This window comes from Liolophura sinensis, chromosome 7, assembly GCF_032854445.1.
Source record: "Liolophura sinensis isolate JHLJ2023 chromosome 7, CUHK_Ljap_v2, whole genome shotgun sequence".
Classification (NCBI taxonomy): Eukaryota; Metazoa; Mollusca; class Polyplacophora; order Chitonida; family Chitonidae; genus Liolophura; species Liolophura sinensis.
The window spans coordinates 41299397-41320563 of NC_088301.1; the positions used below are offsets into that span (position 1 = coordinate 41299397).

General features: G+C 36.8%; 1 protein-coding gene across 1 annotated transcript in view; it reads left to right on the forward strand.

The window, feature by feature from the left end:
- The window catches only part of LOC135470922 (PR domain zinc finger protein 14-like), a 40443-nt gene that overhangs the window by 12552 nt on the left and 6724 nt on the right, over nt 1-21167 (forward strand). The window contains 1 exon segment of the mRNA XM_064749971.1: nt 13375-13658. Within this exon segment, the coding sequence (XP_064606041.1) occupies nt 13375-13658 (284 nt within the window).

Consider the following 21167-nt stretch of genomic DNA (forward strand, 5'->3'; position numbering starts at 1 on the left):
ATGCGATTAACATCCTTGCATTTTTTAAAAGTAATCCTGTCAAGCCATGGTGCTAGGGGACGTGTAAATTGCTACTATTCATGCATTTACATGAGCAGTTAGAATAAAACCTTGAACGAGGTAAATTGACAAGAGGCCGTATTTCACCGGTTACGTGTGACCATTTTCCAACTATCACACTGTCATCGCTTCTCCCGTTCTAATCTCTATACTGTAAGCCTTTTATATTATGTGCCGGCATATATGAATAATCTTATATGGATAGTTAATCTTATCTTACGAACTCTTTGTGTAGCTGGTATATATTGTTGGAATTTTATTGGAAGACGGGAATATCTCTCCCCTTTACATTGCTATATGGTACAGAATCTTCGGCATCTGAGAAAACGTTGTATGTGACCAATTCCTGATGGTATTAACTCATCGATCTTAAGCAAATCGCATGTAGAACAAAGGCACTCTACAGTAGGTTATCCTTGCTGTATTCCTAGAACAAAAAGAGCATTACGCGTTTAACAGTGTGTCAAAAGGTTACTTATGGATCGATTATGGATCACTACGATCCATCCACAGATGTTTTTGAGGGTTTCTACGTGAGGAGATATACACCGAGTCCTGGCCTAGCATTCGTCAGGTCGGCTCTGAGAATGTATGCCTTGACACATGAGTGACGTTAGCTCCAGGACAAGTGTAAAGTAACACTTGGGACGCGACATCCTAGCTTATCACAGCAACAAGTCTGAGTGCGAGACTCACCATGGACTACATGGGTGCACCTGCCATACACATACAACAACCGTCCCGGAGGAAGGAAACCATGAAGTACTTTAACAGGTTATAAACAAATCAATGATCTATTTTTAATGCTAAAAAGCGACTAAATTGATTTATACAACTTTTTTTTAAAACACTGAATTAGTGCTTTCTAAAGAACTGCGACTTACTAATCTACCAGGTCGGTTGAAAAACAAAGAATTTTGTGTTATTTGTGTTTTCCCTAGTGGCAGAAACGCGACTCTGGAAATTAATTCTAAACCATTTAATAACTACGTGTCTCCATGTTATATACTGCATGTAGCCAACCATTTCGCTGTTCTTAGAGATAAATTATGCGATTTTAACATTCCCCACACAGTATATCGGAAGAAGCCATTAAAATTCTGTTTTTTTTATTATTCCAATTTCATGAAACGCAGAAGAAATTATATGTTGGGACTTCTATGTATTGCACTTCTTTTCATATATTTCCCATACAGTTCAACAACATATGCACTTTTAAACTGATCCTGATCGTTTTTTGAAAAGGTGCCGTTTTGTTTTACGTGCAAGTGACCCTGTTTGTCAGTCAACATATTGATTATGACTCTTTGCATTATTTTAATAAGTTTGTATGACAAATGTAACGACAACACATGCAGGGCTGTCAGTAATTGTAGACCAGTATAACGTCTAATATATTGCAATTAACATGACACATTTTTGGGCCCAACCCTGCATACGCCGTGGTACTATAAGGGGTGTGTGTGTTAGTACCTTTTAAGCATAGACAACATCAGATGGATTAAAGCACTAACTGAGGTAAATTGACAGGATTTCATTGGTAATGTGTGTGACCATTTGCCAACCATCACACAGTTACTCTCTGTGCTGTACTAGACCGGTAATAAAATTCTGCTGGTAGTATCAACATCCCCGAGGCCTGCTTCCTTTGAATTGGTTTTACAGAGAACTGAGGGGACCTCCGTGACCGAGGTGATTAGCGCGCCAGCGCGGCGCAATGGCCCAAGAGTCTCTCACCAATGCAATCGCTGTGAGTTCAAGTCCAGCTCATGCTGACTTCCTTTCCGGTCCTAAGTAGGAAGGTTTGCCTGCGAATGGTCGTAAATTTCCACCCACCATAATGCTAGCGGTCGTTGTATAAGTGAAACACCAATCAGATAAATAAATAAAGATAACTGACAAGAGGCCGGATTTCAGCGGTAACATATACGTGAGACCGTGCATTTGCTAACTTTCACACTGTCATCAATGCTCTGTTTTTACTCTCTTTACGTAAGATGTATCCTTTTGTATTATCTTATAATTCCAATTTGGAGTATTTTTTTAAAAATCCGGGTTTCTGACATTTTTCCACGGAAAAAATCGATGAAGATTTTATTTGGCCCGAACTATATTGTTGTGTAAGCTATAGGCCTTATTGGTTTGAGTATATATGGTTTAGCACAATAGATCTAAGCGATAATATAATTAAAAGCTTGTTTTTGTTCGTTTATATGGTTCAGGTATATTTTGAGATATTATCCATATAAAAATAAATATTACAAGTCCTATGAATAATTTATATTTGTAATCAATCAGCTGACAATAATCTCAGGAATTATTACTTTTTTCTATTTTTGTCTCTCAATGCTATATCCACTCCACTGTACCAACCTTGCTTGCACTATAGTTAATAATTCATTATAGGTTTTTATTTTTTGTTTTACTGGCAAATATTTCAAATATCTTTTATCTAATCCTATGTATATTGCACCAATGGTGATAACTTTTTAACAGCTGTTTTTAACGACTTATAAACGGTGGCAAATAGTTGAACGTTCAGTGTTTGGCCAGTTCATTAGGCCTAATCCATAACTCTTCTTACTGGGATAAATAATGTGGGGATAAAATTAAGTTAATGAAATATATTCTCAAATGTTCGGTGCAATGAAAAAAAAAGACAATCAGTTACTAGTGACTGGGTATATTATGAAATTTATGAAATTGAGCGAAACATACAAATAGATTTATGTTTATGCCATTCCTCTCTATGTCTAACGGCTCTAATGTGATTTCTGGTGGATTGTGCGCTGGGCCTGATTTCTGGTTAACAATAAGTTATTGTTATGTAAGCTATTACATAAACATTTAGAATAAAATCCTGTAACAGATAAAAACTGGCAAGAAACCAAATTTTACCACTTGCGTGTGACCATTGCCAACTACCGCATTGTCTTCCCTGCTGTAGTTTTACTCTCCATGCTAGTGTTTTATATGTTGGTGAAGACTATAGAGCCAAATTAGATTTATAAATCCCTGAGCTGTATAAGACGTCTTCTATCAGAGAACACTTATTATCTAGAAAGGAGCTGTCCTTTAAAGCTAGAATATGCACATTCACTGGCACACTGTATATACTATTTTGTTGAAAGACTGGTGGGTAATATAGGCAAGACGTTTCTGCATATCTAGGTGCGATTCAGCGGATCCTGCAATCAGCACTTTTTAATTAAACTCGATATATAAATGTCCATGTCTTTTTTATAGCTCATACATTTTTTATCCTTAAAGTTTTTAATAGCTCATGTCTTTGTTATTTAGATCTCGTCAACAGACAGATTGATTTCCATTGTTAAAAATCATTATCATTACGTTGCATAGCTCTATTACACATATTCTAATGGCGATAACTGGCGAAGGCGGAAATCGGTTTCTGGTTTGCAAATTTCAGCACTATAATTTGCTATTACCAATTGAAATAATGCCATGAAAAGAAAAAAAGACAGTGTGTAAAAATTATTGAATGTGATCTCTTCACCAAATATGCATATGGCAAAAAATGAATGAGTGAAATAAATTTTGTTTTAGCATTATAAAGTTGTTATCATTTTTCATTTCTTGATATATTTGTTTACAGATTTTGAAAAAAATGTTTAATTAACACTTGGTTTGTTTTATTCGACTCAGTGGGATATCACTAGATTGGAAAATTAGAAATGATTCTAGCGCATTACTGGCACCGTTAATCACAGTGGATTATTTTGGGTAAACTTCAGTTTTAAAGGGTAAATGGAAAAAGGTATAGAAGATACTCATTGGCTAGGTTTTTTGTTTTCGTGTGAATAATATTACTTAGTGTGACTATACTTATACACCGAATCGGTTTCTTCCCGTTTCTGTGCGCACCACTTCGCTGCCCTAAGGAGGCCCCCGGCTGGTGCACAAGGCAAACGGACCACTTGTCTCGCGCGTGGCTCTGTTGTTACAGGATCATGGACTTTGCCAAGATCACTGCTCTTGTTTCTAATCCGCCGACTTAGCGTCTCCGGCGACAATGCTCAACCATATCCTTTATGTCTACGATGACTTATGTTACAAGATTCCCTGGAAATGGCTTTGGTTGTGTAAAGGCAGCAGCGGGCTGAGTTGAGGCGGATTACAGACATGTCAGATGGGATTGAGACGTTAGACCACATAAAGTCTGCTCAGATAGCCCCCATTAGATCCCCGCTGGTAGAGTTAATGGGAACTATTTGCACTTGTTATTATCTCCGACTGAGCCTGTCAAGTTTCGCTGAAAAGTCACATACGGACAGGTTTTATGGTAATGTATTGTGTAATGTATGAAACTAATAAATAATTCACATCATAAGGCTTACGGCACGAATCCGAAGAACAACGGAAAGCACCGCTCTGGATAAATTCTCTCGAAAGCCAGTAAGGCAAATATTTCCCAGATCGCTTTGTGATATCATAATTTTTGTTATCTGGTATTGGTACCCAATACTAAACAAAAAACAAATAAATAGATAAATGAATACATTTTGTTACTGTACTCTATTCAAATGCATTTTCGGTACCTATACAGGGTGAGCAATGCGTACTGTGATATTATGGGACTGATTTAGACTATGGTCTTGTTTTGAAATCATTTCCAGCGATTTATAAATAAGTGGAAACTCAAAATGAATGCAAATGAAACAGGCCAGGAAAATTGTATCTCTGCGTGATGTTTAGTTTTTTTTATTTATATTTCTCAATACCCCTAATGTATGTTGTGTAAAGCTGAAAGTCAACAGCGTAACCCATTTTACTGGATTGCCGTACTGCTATATCTTTGTGCAAACACATTATGCAAACCGGAAAGAGAAATATACCCGTGAGTGAGTGTTTATCAGTATTTTCTTGTAACAACTTCCGCTTGAAGGTGGCCTATGGCTTTTCAGCAAGGACAAACTACAATCTGTTAACATGTCTATGCGCCGAAGAGGTCAATTAAAGCATCAGTGAGCCAGGTGTGTGACATTTTAATGAAATATGGTCCATGCGTGGGGTGGCAACTAACCAAGTTGTGGTCTTAAGTACAAATTTCTATAGGAAATAATTTTCCTCGTCTCAAACCTGTTCTTCAAATGACAAATTAACATAAATGCACCGAGAATTTCCTCTCAAAATCGCTAGCAAATTAATCCCAGGGTGTACATAACTTCGCATTCTCTCCTCCTTGGAGGTTTGTCAAATTTATTTAATGGGAACCGTCTCCGAGGTTCGCGCGCATGGTCAAACATTCACGCACCTGTATCTACTTGTGCCCTTTATATCTCCGGTATTCTTACTTCTACGTGGCCTTTACCTGGACAGGTGGACAGAACATACTAATGTCGCACCGTTTGCTTAGAATCTTCTGGGGCCTAATTAATAAGAAAATGCGACGACGAAAACAAAATTTGATGCAAACTTTGTTCTGGCGGGTCTTCCGGAGTCGTTGGAGGTCCCAATATTGTAACCTTCTTCTCTTCTGTCATGTGGGCGAAATAAACATACGTGTTAACACATTTTCTGTATATTACACATGTATGATTATTTTTGGTAGGAGAAGTAGAAGAAAATGCACATTTGTCACACAAACAGCTTGAACTATATACGAGTTTGCTTTGGCCCTGACATTAAAACCATCTAAAGAAATACTATAATACATTATAATAATATATTTTCTTTGGCTCTCAGTTTTGTACCTGTGTCTATGTCTATTGGCAGTAATTACATTACTTTATACTTCACGTACTAGATTACGTATGTATTTGTGCAACCATTACAGGGACAAGACCATGGACAATATACGTGTGATTAGGCCTCTACGTGTAACCTATATATATATAAGCGTATTGCATGCGGAATGGAGTGCATTGCATTAAGAGATTTAAAAAAGTCTAATAGAATCAATGGTTATACGCATAGTTATAGTATAATATTTGCTTGTATTTCAAATCACAAGTATACATATGTTCAATAGAAACCTTTAAAGGATATTAATACGGCACAGAAGGAGAACTAAAATTTAAGGATAGAAAACAGCAAAATGTTCAATTTAAAAGGAATCTATATAACCACATTTTTGACACGCTTTGTTTAAAAATTTAAGTGGTTCATTGTAAAGCTGTCAATAACCTGAAATGAGTATGTAAGGACCCCATCCACCGAAGTTACCAAACGATCCTTCTATAAATGCCTGCTGTACGTCGGTATTCTATATAGGGGTCCTAAATTTTATGAACACAATGTTATCATACATGCTGCGAATATAGAGATGTACATATAGACTTCCCGGACATTCAACGGACTGTTCTTTGTATCCCGGGCAGGAATCGATGAAGACATGGTTCTGATGAGAGCCAGGCTTGGATGGAAATCCCAACCAGCGTCTAAATTAACCATCGCTTAGTGTAAGACAAACAAACTGGCTTTTTGAGAGAGGACGTCGTGTTGATTCGGCCGTTCCGATGTTCAGCGGTCTGACCCATCGCCTGTATAGTCCCTAATGACTAACTTCTCTCTGTAACGGGACATCCCGCGGGCGTTTTTCAGTGATTGTGGCACAACACCCAACAAATATACGACCTAAACTAAAATGAATTTTTATGCTTGTATATGTACAAGCCAAAACCGAATTTTATGCATGCTTTATTGCGCAACATCTGACGATATCAAATCGGTCAAATGTTTTTACAACAGATTATAAAATGAAATTTGTTAGTATAACATTTGATGAAAACGTAAATATTTTTGAACGACGAAATGAAATTAGATCTGGAAACATGTATGTAGCGTTATGTTAACTTTGGGCTATAAAGGCAGTGTAATTACTGTCTATATAAAGTTATGAGGGATCCATTCTATTTTTAAAATATTGACATATATAATCTTGCTATAATTGAGGGGCTTTCTACATAATGTTAAATGTTAGCAAATTTAAGGAGAAACAGAAATGATCACACATTTTTACCCTTTTCTTATGTAATAATATATATGTTATGTATACCCTCTCTTGACGTCATTCGTGTTACTGTAAGCACGCACAAAAAAACAACAACAAAAAAAAAGCACTTGTGTTGAAATGTAACACAATAACTTGTGTTGTTTTTTCAACACAGAAAAGTGTTTCCCCAACACAAACATGTGTAAAATAAATGTGAAGTATACATGTTTGTGTTACAAAATAGTAAAACACAAACAAGACCTTGTGTTCATTCAACACAAGACAGAGTTGTTCAAATACGACAAGGCTTTTGTTGGAAAGAACACAAGTTTGTGTTCATACAACACCAATTTCTTTTATGTGTGGCATATTATATTCGCACTGATGCAAAGACAATACACAAGTGAAATGCATGCATGCCAGTACACTACATGTAATAACGCCTGTTTAGCTGGGTTTTTACCTCTTCAAAAAACGTTAAGTTTGGCCTGATATTAAATGAAGTGTCACTATTGTACATTATAGCGGTACAGCAAGATTCTAACGTTATAGAACCTTATTTATTTACCGAATGGGTAACATTAACCATTAGGCTTTGCTCTCCTAACGGGCAGCGAAAGCCATGGTGCGTAGGGTAGATTCATATAAGGGGGTGTACACCTGTCATCTTGAATACTACTCTTCGGCGTCTCCACAGGTTAATTACGCAAGGATATAATATAGCACAGAAGTCGAACATCATGAGATATATTGGAAAGTATACAGTTTAAGTATACATTTAAAATCAAATGTAATGAATTTGATTTAAGTTAAAGGCGAATACCAGAAGACAGAAAACATGTTATAACGTTTGAAGAGTTGTTACACTGTTAACTAGTTGTTGGGTTGGAAGCGTTTGTACATAAGTTATCTTTGTGCATCTTCCAAGTATTGAGTGGCAGTTTAATGTGTAGATTGAGTTTAGACGCTGCTCTGTTAATTAAACATTAATATTTTTGACTGCTTCCAAAACAAATCCTTCAACTTTATTGCTCATGCGAATTTTCCCAAAACTAGATCCACGCACAACTTCATGGCGCTATGCACTATCTTGAAAAAAATTGTTTGTTTGCAAAGATAATTTGTATTTGCTGCCTGTTCTACTGCTTACAGTATGTTTTCCATAAATCGGCAAAGGCCCAAGAGAAAACACTTGAAGAAGATGGCTGTGATACTTCAATGCTTTATTAGAGCATTGTGGAGGCCAAGTCAAGCGTGACTGCCTTCAGTGTGAAGACAGACTGGGCTGTTACATGACCGGTGAATCGAGGCTAATTCCCCCTTATTGTAGAGCACTTCCCCCAGCCACACCCTGTAATTGGTTTGCACCCTTTTGTTTGCTAATAGAAGGTCAGTTTCACTGGTCTTCAAAACTTGTGCCACGTGCCTGTGGTTTTATAAAGTACGACAAGAAGGAAAAAACTGCCTTAAAGCGCTGCGCTTAATGTATGAGTACAATGGGACTGGTTGTTTGTATCTAATCAAAAAAGATGTCTTTGGGTATTGAAGACTTGAGGTATAAAAATACAGAAATATACATTTGTGTGTACAAATATCGTGTAAAAGGAAGATGTATTTTTGGTCAAGGTGCTGAATGTTTTACATGGTCATCAGCTCCAATCATATGCAATGATACAAGTTTATGCTGAACGATGGTCAGATCCATCCATATTGCCACGTTACGATTACAATTTCCATCAAATGCATTATTTGTGGTCCTTACAAAACACCCACGCATCCCTCATTCAGGCATTTGACCAGAGGTATATTGTTTCATACTAAAATAAATCATAGATGGCACAAAACATAGCGGCATTGCCTTTAAAATTTGTGTCGAAGAATTTCTGTTCTGGATTGCATTCAAACTTTCTTTGGCAATTACATAGGTGCCTGTACGCTTTGTTTGTTTGTTTTCTTTTTTTTAAAATTTTTTTTTGATAATGTGTGTGATAGACTGGTACTCAGGAAGTGACAATACAGTGTTGGCGCGTATATATAAGACACTGAAACTGACCTTTGACCATTAATTCTTACTGTGAACTGTATTTGTACATACAACTGATTTGTATATTTAATGTCTAAAGCAGGCTACTATGGCAATGCTTAATTCCCCAAACGCCGTCCATTACCGTATGTAAACAATCGAAAACCTGGCGAATAATTTTCCAAACAACTATTAAAACAACAACGAAGAACAAAAAACTGTTAAGTATGGATGGCTAACAGAGTCCTGCGGTTGTGGGTGGATAAATGTGTCTTAAATGTAGCGTTCCCCAACAGTTCACCTTCGCTCGGAAGAGAAGCAATATAAAAGACAAAGTAAATAAGAACAATAATAACATAAGAAATAATAACATAATGACTAAAAACTGGAATGATTCATAACACTACAATTCCAGTAAAACTGTATTATCCGAGCGACAAAGAAATGTTAATTTTGACACCTTCCTGAAACATGTATGACTCTCCTAAAGACGTCCCTTGGCATTGCATGCATTTCCTTAAGGCGTTTTTCACTATACATTACAGGAATGTTGACTAAAGCTGAAAAACTATGAATTAGGACTTTATGAATAGCAAGGATTACAGTCACCTTTACGTCATCACAGAAGTCTCGTTATTTTCTATTACCGTCGACCAACTTAAGGCAAAAGTAAATGAAACAAGGGAAATAATAATTCTATTAGATGAAATGCAACAATGTGTTTTTTCTCCTATTTATACATTTACGTGAACAGTTAGAAAAAACCTTGGCTGAGATAAACTGACAAGAGGCTGTATTTCATCGGTTACGTGTAACCATTTGCCAACTATAATACTGTCGTCGCTGCTCTGGTTAATCTCTCTATTCTGTATGTCTTAATCATATCATATCAAAAATTCAAAGCATAAAATTTATTTTAAAAATTCCAGAGTCTATGAAACTAAACGGCTAAGACGAGAAGAAGCTTGGGTGATTTGCACAGTTTAGCCTCCAATTAGCTTGAGTTTAGACAGCAATGTAATTTTTGTCAGACCGAACTGTTATATAACGTGTGGTCGTGTGGCTAATTGTCCTGCTTCACGAGTGTTACAGTGCCCAGATGGGAGTTTAGCCGATACTATTATAGTTGTAATTCTTCATCGCTTTCCAGGCCTCACCAGCCTCCCTCGCTCCACCTCATTCGAAATATAATTACGCCGAGCGAAACACTATTATTAGGGAATTAGCTCTATTACAGGGCGGTAACTGGATTAGGCGCGTGCTTGAGCGGAGAACAACCTTGTTGACAAATATCTTACTCATCCAAATCAGTCGCTCTCCTGCACCACGTTTGGACCATCTGAAGACAAGTACACTTTTATACTTCCTGTGGGGTTGCAAAAAAAGCTAACCCCAACATAATTTTTTCAGGATAATATACCTTATTTACGTCTATTTATAGTTCACGTCAGTTCAGAAAAGGGTTTGCTCTTTTCTTTTTTTTTTTTTGGGCCTCAGCTTTTTCACCTCTAGTGTGACATTTTTTGCCTACAGCTTTGTAGCCTGCTATAATATTTGGCCATAGTTAATGAAGTATCGTTTTCGTTTCACGCATTTTTGTTTGTTGTCATTAGGACTGTACACTATGTTTTCCATATTTGCCCGCCTTATAATTTAATACAATTACATCACTAGAGCGGAGTGGCTACAGATTTCATACATGTTGTACCTAAACAGATGTGCTTCGCCAGAGTCGGTTTTGTCCATGCCCGGTGATCAGGGTGGGACCCTTGTCTGTTATGTAATGTGGCCGCACTAGATTGAAGCTACCTCTCATTTGTACGTGAGTAATTTTAGTCGGGAAATGAGGCGGTGTGTTTCTCCAAATCCTGTCATCACTCGTTTAACACTGTGGTACTAAAATCCCCTGTCATATATCTAATGAGCAGAAGCTTCCAGAACCATACACATCTGAACATGTTACGCTAACTACACGAATGTGCCATAAAATAGCTCTGTACTGGTCTTTTTAACTATTATAAAAATATTACATACAGACACACAGAAATTCATACAAGCATGTTCATATCATTTTAAGCTATGCGAGGGTGAATACTGAGAAAGCTTGCACAAAAAAAAATAATAAATAAAAAGGGTACCTAGACAAATGTGTATCCCAGAGGTTTCGCAAGACACCAGACGCCTATTTCCTTGCCTAATCTACGACCACGGTTCAGCAGCAACTGTTTGAGTGTCTCTTGTTAGACGGATGTCACTGTGAGATTTTTAATTGCTCTGTTTACATTCAATTTTAATAAACAAATTAATCTCTCCGTGGCGTGTTCATTATCTCATTCTGCCCGGTCGTTGGGCGGTAGGCAGTCCGGGAAGCTCTCTGCTGTGAGCTGATGGGAACTTCGCCGGCTGAACACAAAACTCTTTGGCCCACACAAACCACTGTTTGCATTGATTTTCATAATCCAACATCTAGCAGCAAATCCCAAATATTTAACAGCCCCAAATTAAATCTGGTATCTTAAAATTGTGAAGAAAAACCGACTCGCCTCTGTACCAGCTTGACGCTCTAGTTCAGCTTTTCATTTTTTTTTACTCAAATCATCACCAGATTATTATGTCGGCCATACCGAACCATTGTTGTATTCACCATGTTGGATTAATGTTCTGTTTCTCCGTTGTTAATAAAAACATAATCTTTGTTTTACTTATTATTTTAATTCCAAATAGAAAACCTGAGGAATGATTTTAAACCATTACATTTTAAATCAGTTATTTTACTTCAAAACATGTCTAGGCTGTTTTCAAATTCTGACAGGATACAACAAAAGATGGATCTCTAAGCAGTTGTAATTGCAAAATTGTAATCCTCAATTTCCTCCGTGTTTGTTTTATGACGTGCAGTATGGAAAATCAGTCTTTAAATATTAAATATGGCATAGTTAACCACTGGGCCGGTGACATTTCAAGTGGAAGAAGTCTTGACATATTAATGCATTCTTCTTGCAATTTAACCGAACTTGGGGTGGTAAATAATAAGAGAAACAGGAAATTAAGGATTACATTGTCTTAGCAAGGCAGTAACTAGGATGTCATAAAAAGGTTAAAGATTATGGGAGTATTGTTAACAGTGTGACCAGGGCGGTCTTTCCATTAGTACTCTCTGTGACCAGATTAACTCGGGTGCAGTATCGTGGGCCCACTGGCTTGCTGGGCCTGTGTTTAATTGGTCCGTAAGAGCCGCACGTGGGGAAACATACATGTCAAAAGAAATCGGCTAGGATTTCTTCCAATGCGAATGAAGTTGTCACTAAATCGCACGGTGTGAAAGAGGAAGCCGAAGTGATATTATATCTGAACGATAGGTAAACAGGCCTCCAAGGGGGGCTCAACAATATAGGTACAATACCCTTGCTGCGCATGCGCAGCTCGCATGCAGACAAAAATGACGCATGACTGGTTAGAGGGAGTCGAGAAAGAGATTTAGTCTGAGAGCTGAGGGTGATTATAGTTAAAGGTACAGGATAGATCCCGACCAAAGAACTCCCCGATCAACAGCCGAAGAGGCAAGCTTTTCGGGCACCTGTCATCTGGACAGTGTAGTTGTTTCAGGACCAGCCTCTCATAACCAAACAGAATGGAACAGTTAAGACCAAATATTTTCCCCGTCATCGGACAGTTTCATCACCAAATGCACGGGTAAGTTTTTTTTAATATATATATTATTAATATTATTATTAAAAGTTAGAGTTTTAATAATTTTAAATAGTTTTCAAGTTCTTCGAATTTTTTAAACATGAGTTAATAATAGGCTCTCCGGAATAGTAATTTATTATCTTTAATTTGACTGGAAGCCGTCTGTCTTTTTATGATGAATCTTAAATGTCATCCATTGAAAAAAAATTAAATCTGCTTAAGGGCTGATATTTTTGCTCTTGTACAAAATTGTGCGAAACCATTTATTGACTGAATAAATTTGTATGTCTTTAATTTACTAAGTAAAAAATGAAACCATACAAATCGAAAATTACATCGTGTTATTTTCATGTGCCTGCTAGTATAAGAGGAGACTATTACATATAATGGTAGCAATATGGAAGTACACCACCGCTGTTATCATTTACAGCAATCGGTCCTTTCCATAATATTTTATTGTATTATTTCAAGAAAAAACACCTTTTTAACGGTGTTTAGACCTTCACACTTATATAGTTCACTACCTAAATCTGCTCGCACACATTTATAATATGTTTTCTGAGTTACAATGGAGCATACATTACTACAATTCTGATCAGCATTTTTTGTAACTTGCAAGTTTATATGAGTGTTAAACTTGTTCCAGATTTCCCATGGATCGACTTAGATTTCCTGGGCAGCCATGCTTCGCAGGATCATTCCAACAAGGATTCCCCAATATGGTAAACCCGTCCATGCCCCACCAAATGAACTCGGCACTGTTATCCACCGTGCGATTCACCCCTCCTTTGCCCTTCCTTGGTTTTACATTTTCTCAGGACGAATTGGACATGGTTTTATACGGTTACGCCAAAAACAGTGGATCAACTGGGCAGTTACAAATCCCTGGACATGCACTGTCTGGTTTGAAGATTGGAGACCTTAGCCATGGTAAGTTGTTTTTTTTTTATCAAGGATACTTTGGAAATTGTGAACTCCAAATGGTCGCGTTAATTTTTGTGAAAATATGTAAGATCTGAGAGGGTTTATTGTGGGTGGTTTTGTAGGGGAATTATTTTGCTATTCCTAGTATATATACTACAAAAAGAAAATAACATCCCTTATTACTACCTCACAATGAACTTTGTGATCTGTCTGTATAGATCTGTTTTTTAAATTGACTTGTATTATTATGATTTATTGTTGTAAATTACATGTGTTTGCTGTAAACATGATTAAGTTCTGGGAAGTATATACGTGTAGATAACGTCATGTTTATGTTATTGTTATATGCCTTGTACTCATGCGTATATAATTCGCCAAACTAGTGAAATCTAGGAAAAACTAGAAAACTCACCTGTGTTGTCGTATGATTTCTTTACCTGTTAACGCCTCTATAAATTGGATGAAAATCCTCTGACGGTGGGGTGTATACGAAAGATTTACTCTCGCCGACCGACCACCTGTGGTTGAGTTACGGGTGTTTTGTATACCAGTTTCGCGGTGAGTTTACTCGGACTCTGTTTGCCAGCAGAAAAAGCCCTGTTCTCACCTCCGAAATGCATTAATATAAATGTGTACATAGGTGTGCGGTCCGAACATGACCTCGGTGTGATTTACCCGACCAGTCGCGCTATACTGACGTCTGTGTATACCGGCAAAATTTTATTTCATTCCACCATGAAAATTTTTTTGGGCGAAAGAAAAAGTTACGGCAGATCGGTACGTCGAAAGCTTGCCAGAATTTCTGACGGGGACACCTGGCCCTTAATACACCGGATAATTTGTCGCTCAACTGTCGTAGACAAGAGTTGTAGGAGAGATAGAGTTACAGCACCTGGGTCTATCCATGTTTGCTATCAAGGATTTAGGGTTAATTTTACCTTAGTGTAAACATGTCTATTCAAACCATTCTTAAGGTCTATAGTCGAGGAGCATCGGTCGGGTATCTCTCACGTGGACAGCAACCTTATTCACCACAGTGTGAAGTTACCGTTTATTGGGGCCCTTCGTGCTAAATGTGCCGTGAACACATACTTATGACACTGTTTGAAACCGTCTATTCATCGTGCAACGGGCCTTTGAAAAGAAAAATTATGTACTTGTTACGTTTTAGTAATACACCTTCAGAACTTGAGTGTGCGGTATTCGGAACTATATGCGTTGATTTGAGTGAGCCAACGATACAAACATGCAGTCAGAATATCAGAGTAAGTTGAATATTTTAGCACCTTTAAAGTCTGGAACGGCGCGCGAAAACAGCAGAAATTATGAGGAGTCAAAAGCATTTTGTTATTGAGTATTTTAGCCTTGAGTCTGCTATAGCGAGCAAAAAAGAGAGATTCAGCAAACGGACAGACACAAAACAATAGTAAAAAGAGTGAAAACATGACAGCAAGTGTAAAGTCTGGCATCTGGTGCCATTTTAAACATTATCTTTAACATTAAATAACAAAATAATAAAATCTTATGATCTAAATCTTCAAAGATTTATCATTTAATAAACACTATATTTCACACTATCGTAAAATTAGACGCTGTAATCCTAATGTGACAACAGCGAATTAATACAGTATACTATTACACGTTATATGCGTATTTATCTGTATCACACACTACACTGCATGTCCATATGAAAATTGGCGGAGCACAGTCACCGGCTGGGTACAGCTGACTGAATTGCCTGGTGGAGAGATTCAAAATGTAAAATTTGATTACCCTTAGTTTATTTTATCAGCTTAAAGAAATAGAAAAACATGTTGATCTTTGACCATCGAAAAAATATACACAAAAAAGTGTGCGTTAATATCGCTCGGTGAAGACTCATGCCAGCTCTCGGAAACCCATGGAAATCGTGGGAACAAGAGGGAAATTCACATACGAACACGACCTGGAAAATGTAGCGTCTATACTATCTCAAACTTTGAAGGTGGTTGGTTTATTTTACCCGGCTATTCCGATTACATGGTCTCTGTCTATGTCCATTATATTCGGTGTATTGGCATCGAAAATGAGGGAAAAATGACACCAGAAATGGCACCAGAAAATGAGGAAAAATGACACCAGAAATGGCATTCGAAAATGAGGAATATAGAATTCTGAACAGTAACGCCAAAGAATGACGACTCTAAATTACGGCATTTATTATTGTGTTAGATATTTTTGCAAAATATGAGACACGCGCAGAACCATTAAAGTGGATCGGGCTATTTGACAGACAAAGGTATACAATTACACATAGCTTCCGAGAACAAGTACAGATTTCTAAAGCTAAGTTTGAAATCTATCAAAATCAAAATAAACTGCGAGCCCCTCAGTTTAACAATATTTACACCAAATATCTATAGCTAGAACAAAAAGGGTACGGCATAAGTAAAACACAAATCAAAGAAATAAATCTAGTAATTATACATGGATGAGAATACATAACAAACAGTATGTATATATATGTATATATATATATATATATATATATATATATATATATATATATATATATATATATATATATATATATATATATATATATATATTCTAATCTATTTATGATTATTTCTGCACAGCACTGGTTTTGATAATACGTAAGAATACATAGTGTGTTTTAACTGTATACAGTTTCTTAAGATGAGATTTAAAATCTGACCAGATTCATTTACTATAAAGTCTAATTCAAACGGTCTAACCATTTCTTTTCACGACAAGTTGTTATAAACTGAAGGAATTTAAATACAGAACAAAACACAAAACTGACACACCTGAAACCACTATAGTTTAGTAGTTTATATTGGCACACAGGTTTTTTTTTCGCTGTTTGGATCATGTATTAATTTTAAAAAATTACTGTGGATAAATAAATTATATACACAGAGTGCCTTATGAACTGCTGTGATAAAGCCATCATTTACGCCCACTATTTTAGGGAGAGTATATCTCGAAAAGGCGAAATGGCCTAGGGATATTATACAGGACAATGTATTGAGACCATGGTATGGTTCACACAAAAAATCGCATTTTCACAAAAATTATCAACACCTTGAAAGTCATGTAATTTTATGTTTCCGGTCATCTGAACATAAAACCTCATCCTGCTCCCTTGTCCTTTAGCTCTGTTTCACCCATATCGAATTTCTTTACAACTTGCGTTTTGGAATCAATAAAAGGACACATTTCTTTTCACGCGCGTGTGAAATGTGTACCTCATTTGAGGGCATAACAATGGGAACAATAGGGCTGGACCTAAGACCAGCGGACTGTAATGTTACAGCTGTGATGATGGATGTCTAAGCCAGACGACATGCAGGGACAAGTCCACCATCCTTAGGGTACCATGGTACATACGCATATATACAGGAGCAAGGGCGTTGGTTTGAGCGCAGCCTCGCAATCACATAACTCAAAATATTTTATTCCATGTAATGAAGACTTCCATCCATTTATGTTGCCCGAACTATTATTTGTAAACGTTTTTTTTTTCTACTGTTTAATAATTTAAACTTCATAAAGCTCAGAGAAGACTTGGAAAATGTTACCTCTTACAAACTAGTATTCGTAGTCGTCTTAGATGGATTCAGCATGGTAAACCATTAATGGACATTTAGATGCTTTTAACTAGTTTTATTAAAGAATTAAAATAAATGTACCCCAGCATTTATCAAGGTAAAGTAAGTGATTTACCGTATTTAGAGCTTAAGTTTGCAAGGTGTAAACGTTTACACACATCTCAATTTACACAAGTAAAAGTGAATGCATGGATATATTCTGTAACATTACAGAAGTAAGAAAAAAACTTCATCAAACTACATTTTTGCCAAAAAAAAATCGTTAAATTTCTTATTTTTAAAGACAGCTTCATCACATTCGTCGTTAGTATGTAGTCAAAATTGAATGGTCGTTGATTTCCCCCGGGCTCTGCTCGTTTTTCTCCCAGCATAATGCTTGCCGACATCGTATAAGTGAAACATTCTTGAGTACGGCTTAAAACGCCACTCAAATAAACAAATAAAGAAATAAAATATAAAAAGTCACGATGTTTCTTTTTTTAACAGTATAGCTATTGAACATGTGGGTGTATATATTGTCTTTCCACACCACATGTGACAGAAAGGAAAGCTCTAGGAGGTTTTCTAGGAGGTTTTCACGTTTTCATGTGTAGGGTGTTTGTCTTTATAATACATACCGCATTTGAGCTGTATATAATTTCTTAACATACATGAGACTCAAATACATTTATACAAACGTCTAATTCCAACCTTATAGCAAATCTTTTTTCTTCACAAATTGTTATGAATTGCAAGAAATTTAATACAGAACACTACATGTGCATATACTTATTTATTTGTTAATTTTTCGTTTTTCTGTCGTAATGGCTTGATCACAAGGACTACAGATCATTTCAGAAACCAAAGGCAAGGAATACATCAACCAACCTGTCTGAATTGTTTTGTTCTCTTCCTAATTTAAATGTCTCAAAATCATTATTCTACTATCTCTTTCCTCGACAAATCAACTGATATCCGTGCAGATAACGACTTCGGTTAAAGCTATGCCCGAACATGCCCTTGTCAGCGTCAGAAATGTCATTTCTGTCAAAAATGTGCGCTATCATATAGGGCACAATTAAGAGGTCACGTGACCGTCACACGGCATGATGTAACTTGGGTTGATTATCTCACAGACGTCAACTGTCAACTTTCACTAACAATGCTAACCCTTTTCATTTCAATTTCTTTACTTTGTATGTATATATTTATTGTGGTTCACTAGTACAAGGTATGGGAGCAAGCAAAAAATAGTTTTAAACTTTACATTTCGTTAATATCTCATTCAATCTTCTTCCGCGTAGAGTATCATAGAGCATAGAGTAATTCAGAATTTATAAGGATTCTTAGGGTTATTTAAATTGGCGTTTCGCTGTTTGGGGGAACTTCCCATGTTCGGGGGGTACATGTTGTTTTAATTTTTTAACCTCACATTTTTTTCCAGGGACAGCTTATCTCTCTGTAGTGAAATGAAATACTGATAGTTGTTAGCTGCTAACGGGTTTTTGTTTGTTTGCGTTGTATCCCGGCCTACCATAGGGGCACAGATTGTATCCTTCCGGATCTATTTGCTGAAAAAAATCGAAAGAAAAATCTTCTCCCAAATGCCCGCGATGTGCTTGCTCAGGCCCATGTTGCCCCTTCTTTTCGATGTAGTCAAGATGGGAAAATAATCAGCCGACACTAGAGTTGCAGACGTCATGAATACAGAAATTAGCAACCGTAAAAGACTGGTTCCCGCGAAGAGTCGCCGATCGATGAGCTAACGAAGTGTTTTGTGTACTTGGAGATTTGAGAGGCAACGGCATAGAGATTTGGGGCTTAAGAACGTCTTCCAACAGGGCCATTTGCCCAACGGTAACAGAAACAGAGTTTATCTTTTGTCTAAACAAATAAGACAGGGATGAAAGTTGTTCGGCAAGGAGCGCCTTGAGAGCCAAGGCACGGCAAAGGTCGATGTGGGATCAATTCTCGACCAGCGTCCGTCACTGACTTGTAATCACCTTAGGGAGTAATCCTATCACAACGTTAGTGCAACACCGCTCGTCTCAGTGCCCATCTTCCATCTGATCACCTTCGACAAGACTGGGTTTAACTTAACATAGGCTTTCTAGGCGATCTGTTCGTTTTGTAAAGGGCCAGGCCTCGACCTGTATCACTAGCCAAATCAATAAAGGATTTTCTCCGTCAGGAATCTGTACCCGGAGACAGATTCCAATCAAATTTGGGGAAAATCTCCGTAATAATTTTTATCGAGTACTACAATTTCAACCGCGAAATCATAAGCAAAATATATACATATATATATATTTGAATAAAAAAAAATCAAGCCCGTTTGCTCGCGAAACGTAAACTTGAGTAAAAGTGAGATAATTAGGGCGATAATTAATTTAATCTAATAATAAAATCTATATGATAATAATATTGATGTTTTTTAATTTGTAAATAATAGGCCTACAAAAAATTATAATTATAAATCATAAGGAAGATTTTCTCTATATCAGCAGGCTACTTTTAAGATACTTTTATTTCTCAAGACAAGATTTAAGACGAGTTTCACTTTACTCAGAGCTGTATTAGTGTAAGGTGAGACGGACTGTTTCCCAAACAGCTGGTTTGTTTTGGCAAAGTGCGTTCCTTTTGCTGCTAAACAAATAATCACGATTCAGCTTCAAGGATAGACCATCTGCGCCTTTGATTATTTTTACATGTTCAAGTGATCACCTTCTACTCTAGATCTGCTCGTAGATGAAACAAGAGAGTCAAAATTTTTGAAAAGTTTGACTCAAAATCTATACATGTTTCAAATAGGTTTAAAGATTGTACGGTTTTGATAAAAACGTTTACTTTTGATAACTGGTAAAATTATACATACCTATATAATATAATGAAGACGTACCGCATAAGCCAGTTATCAGCTATATACATATATATTTCATATTTTTCAAATCATACATTTGTTCTGAGATTTTCGCGATGGATAACGGTACTGGAAATAATCACGAACCACATGTACATAATGCCTGAACTTTTCTCATTAATACGAACGTTTGTGTGCACGCCCGTAAATTCAGATCATGTTCTGGACGCAAGTGACACTGGTTATACCTTTTGTACTAGCCAGCGCACAATCAAACTGATTGCACATGTCGCCCCATGATGAAACAAAGTACGCATGTAAATTTAATTGTTATACGTGTGCCGGAAATTTCTTGTAGGAAACTGCTTTCCACTGAGTTCGGCAAGACAGTTATATGTGAAACTTGATCATTAATTATGAAAATTCACGGGGATTAAAATGCGTCTTTGGCCTTTCAATGTAATTTGAGGCATGTTGACATCAATAGAACCAGTTCGATATCTGTGGACACTAAAGAACAAAGTCGCCACAAGCCAAAGATGGTCAGTGAATAATTAATACTTAGATTTTTAATGTATTTACTATCCAATAGCTAAAATCAACATCGTCTGGCGTTCTGTATGTTTTATTAGTTTCTTTTCTTTGCACGGTTTACACAACTTAATGTAAACTAAAGAAAGAAGGCGTTGATTGTGACAACGGTACAAAAATGTTTCAAAGGTTACATTTATATCTCTTCAACCTTGTCATGATTTTAAAATCGACGAAACCTGGACTTCATTCACTCAGTAAGTCAGGAAGCATTGAGAGTGAAATTTAATCGGATTGATAAAATTCCGACTGTACGTATGTTTTATTTTTTTACATACTGTCTCATGTCAGTGCACAACTTTGCTATCGGACACCGCGTGCATAGATTCTCTATAGTTACCGAGGCCGGTCCGCTTAACATGGCGTTGATGTTCCAACGATCAGCGGCCATCTATTACGCGGACTGTTTACATGGACTTAATCATTGGGGAATTTTTATAGATCCTTGTGTAAATTTTTTTAAAGCATTTG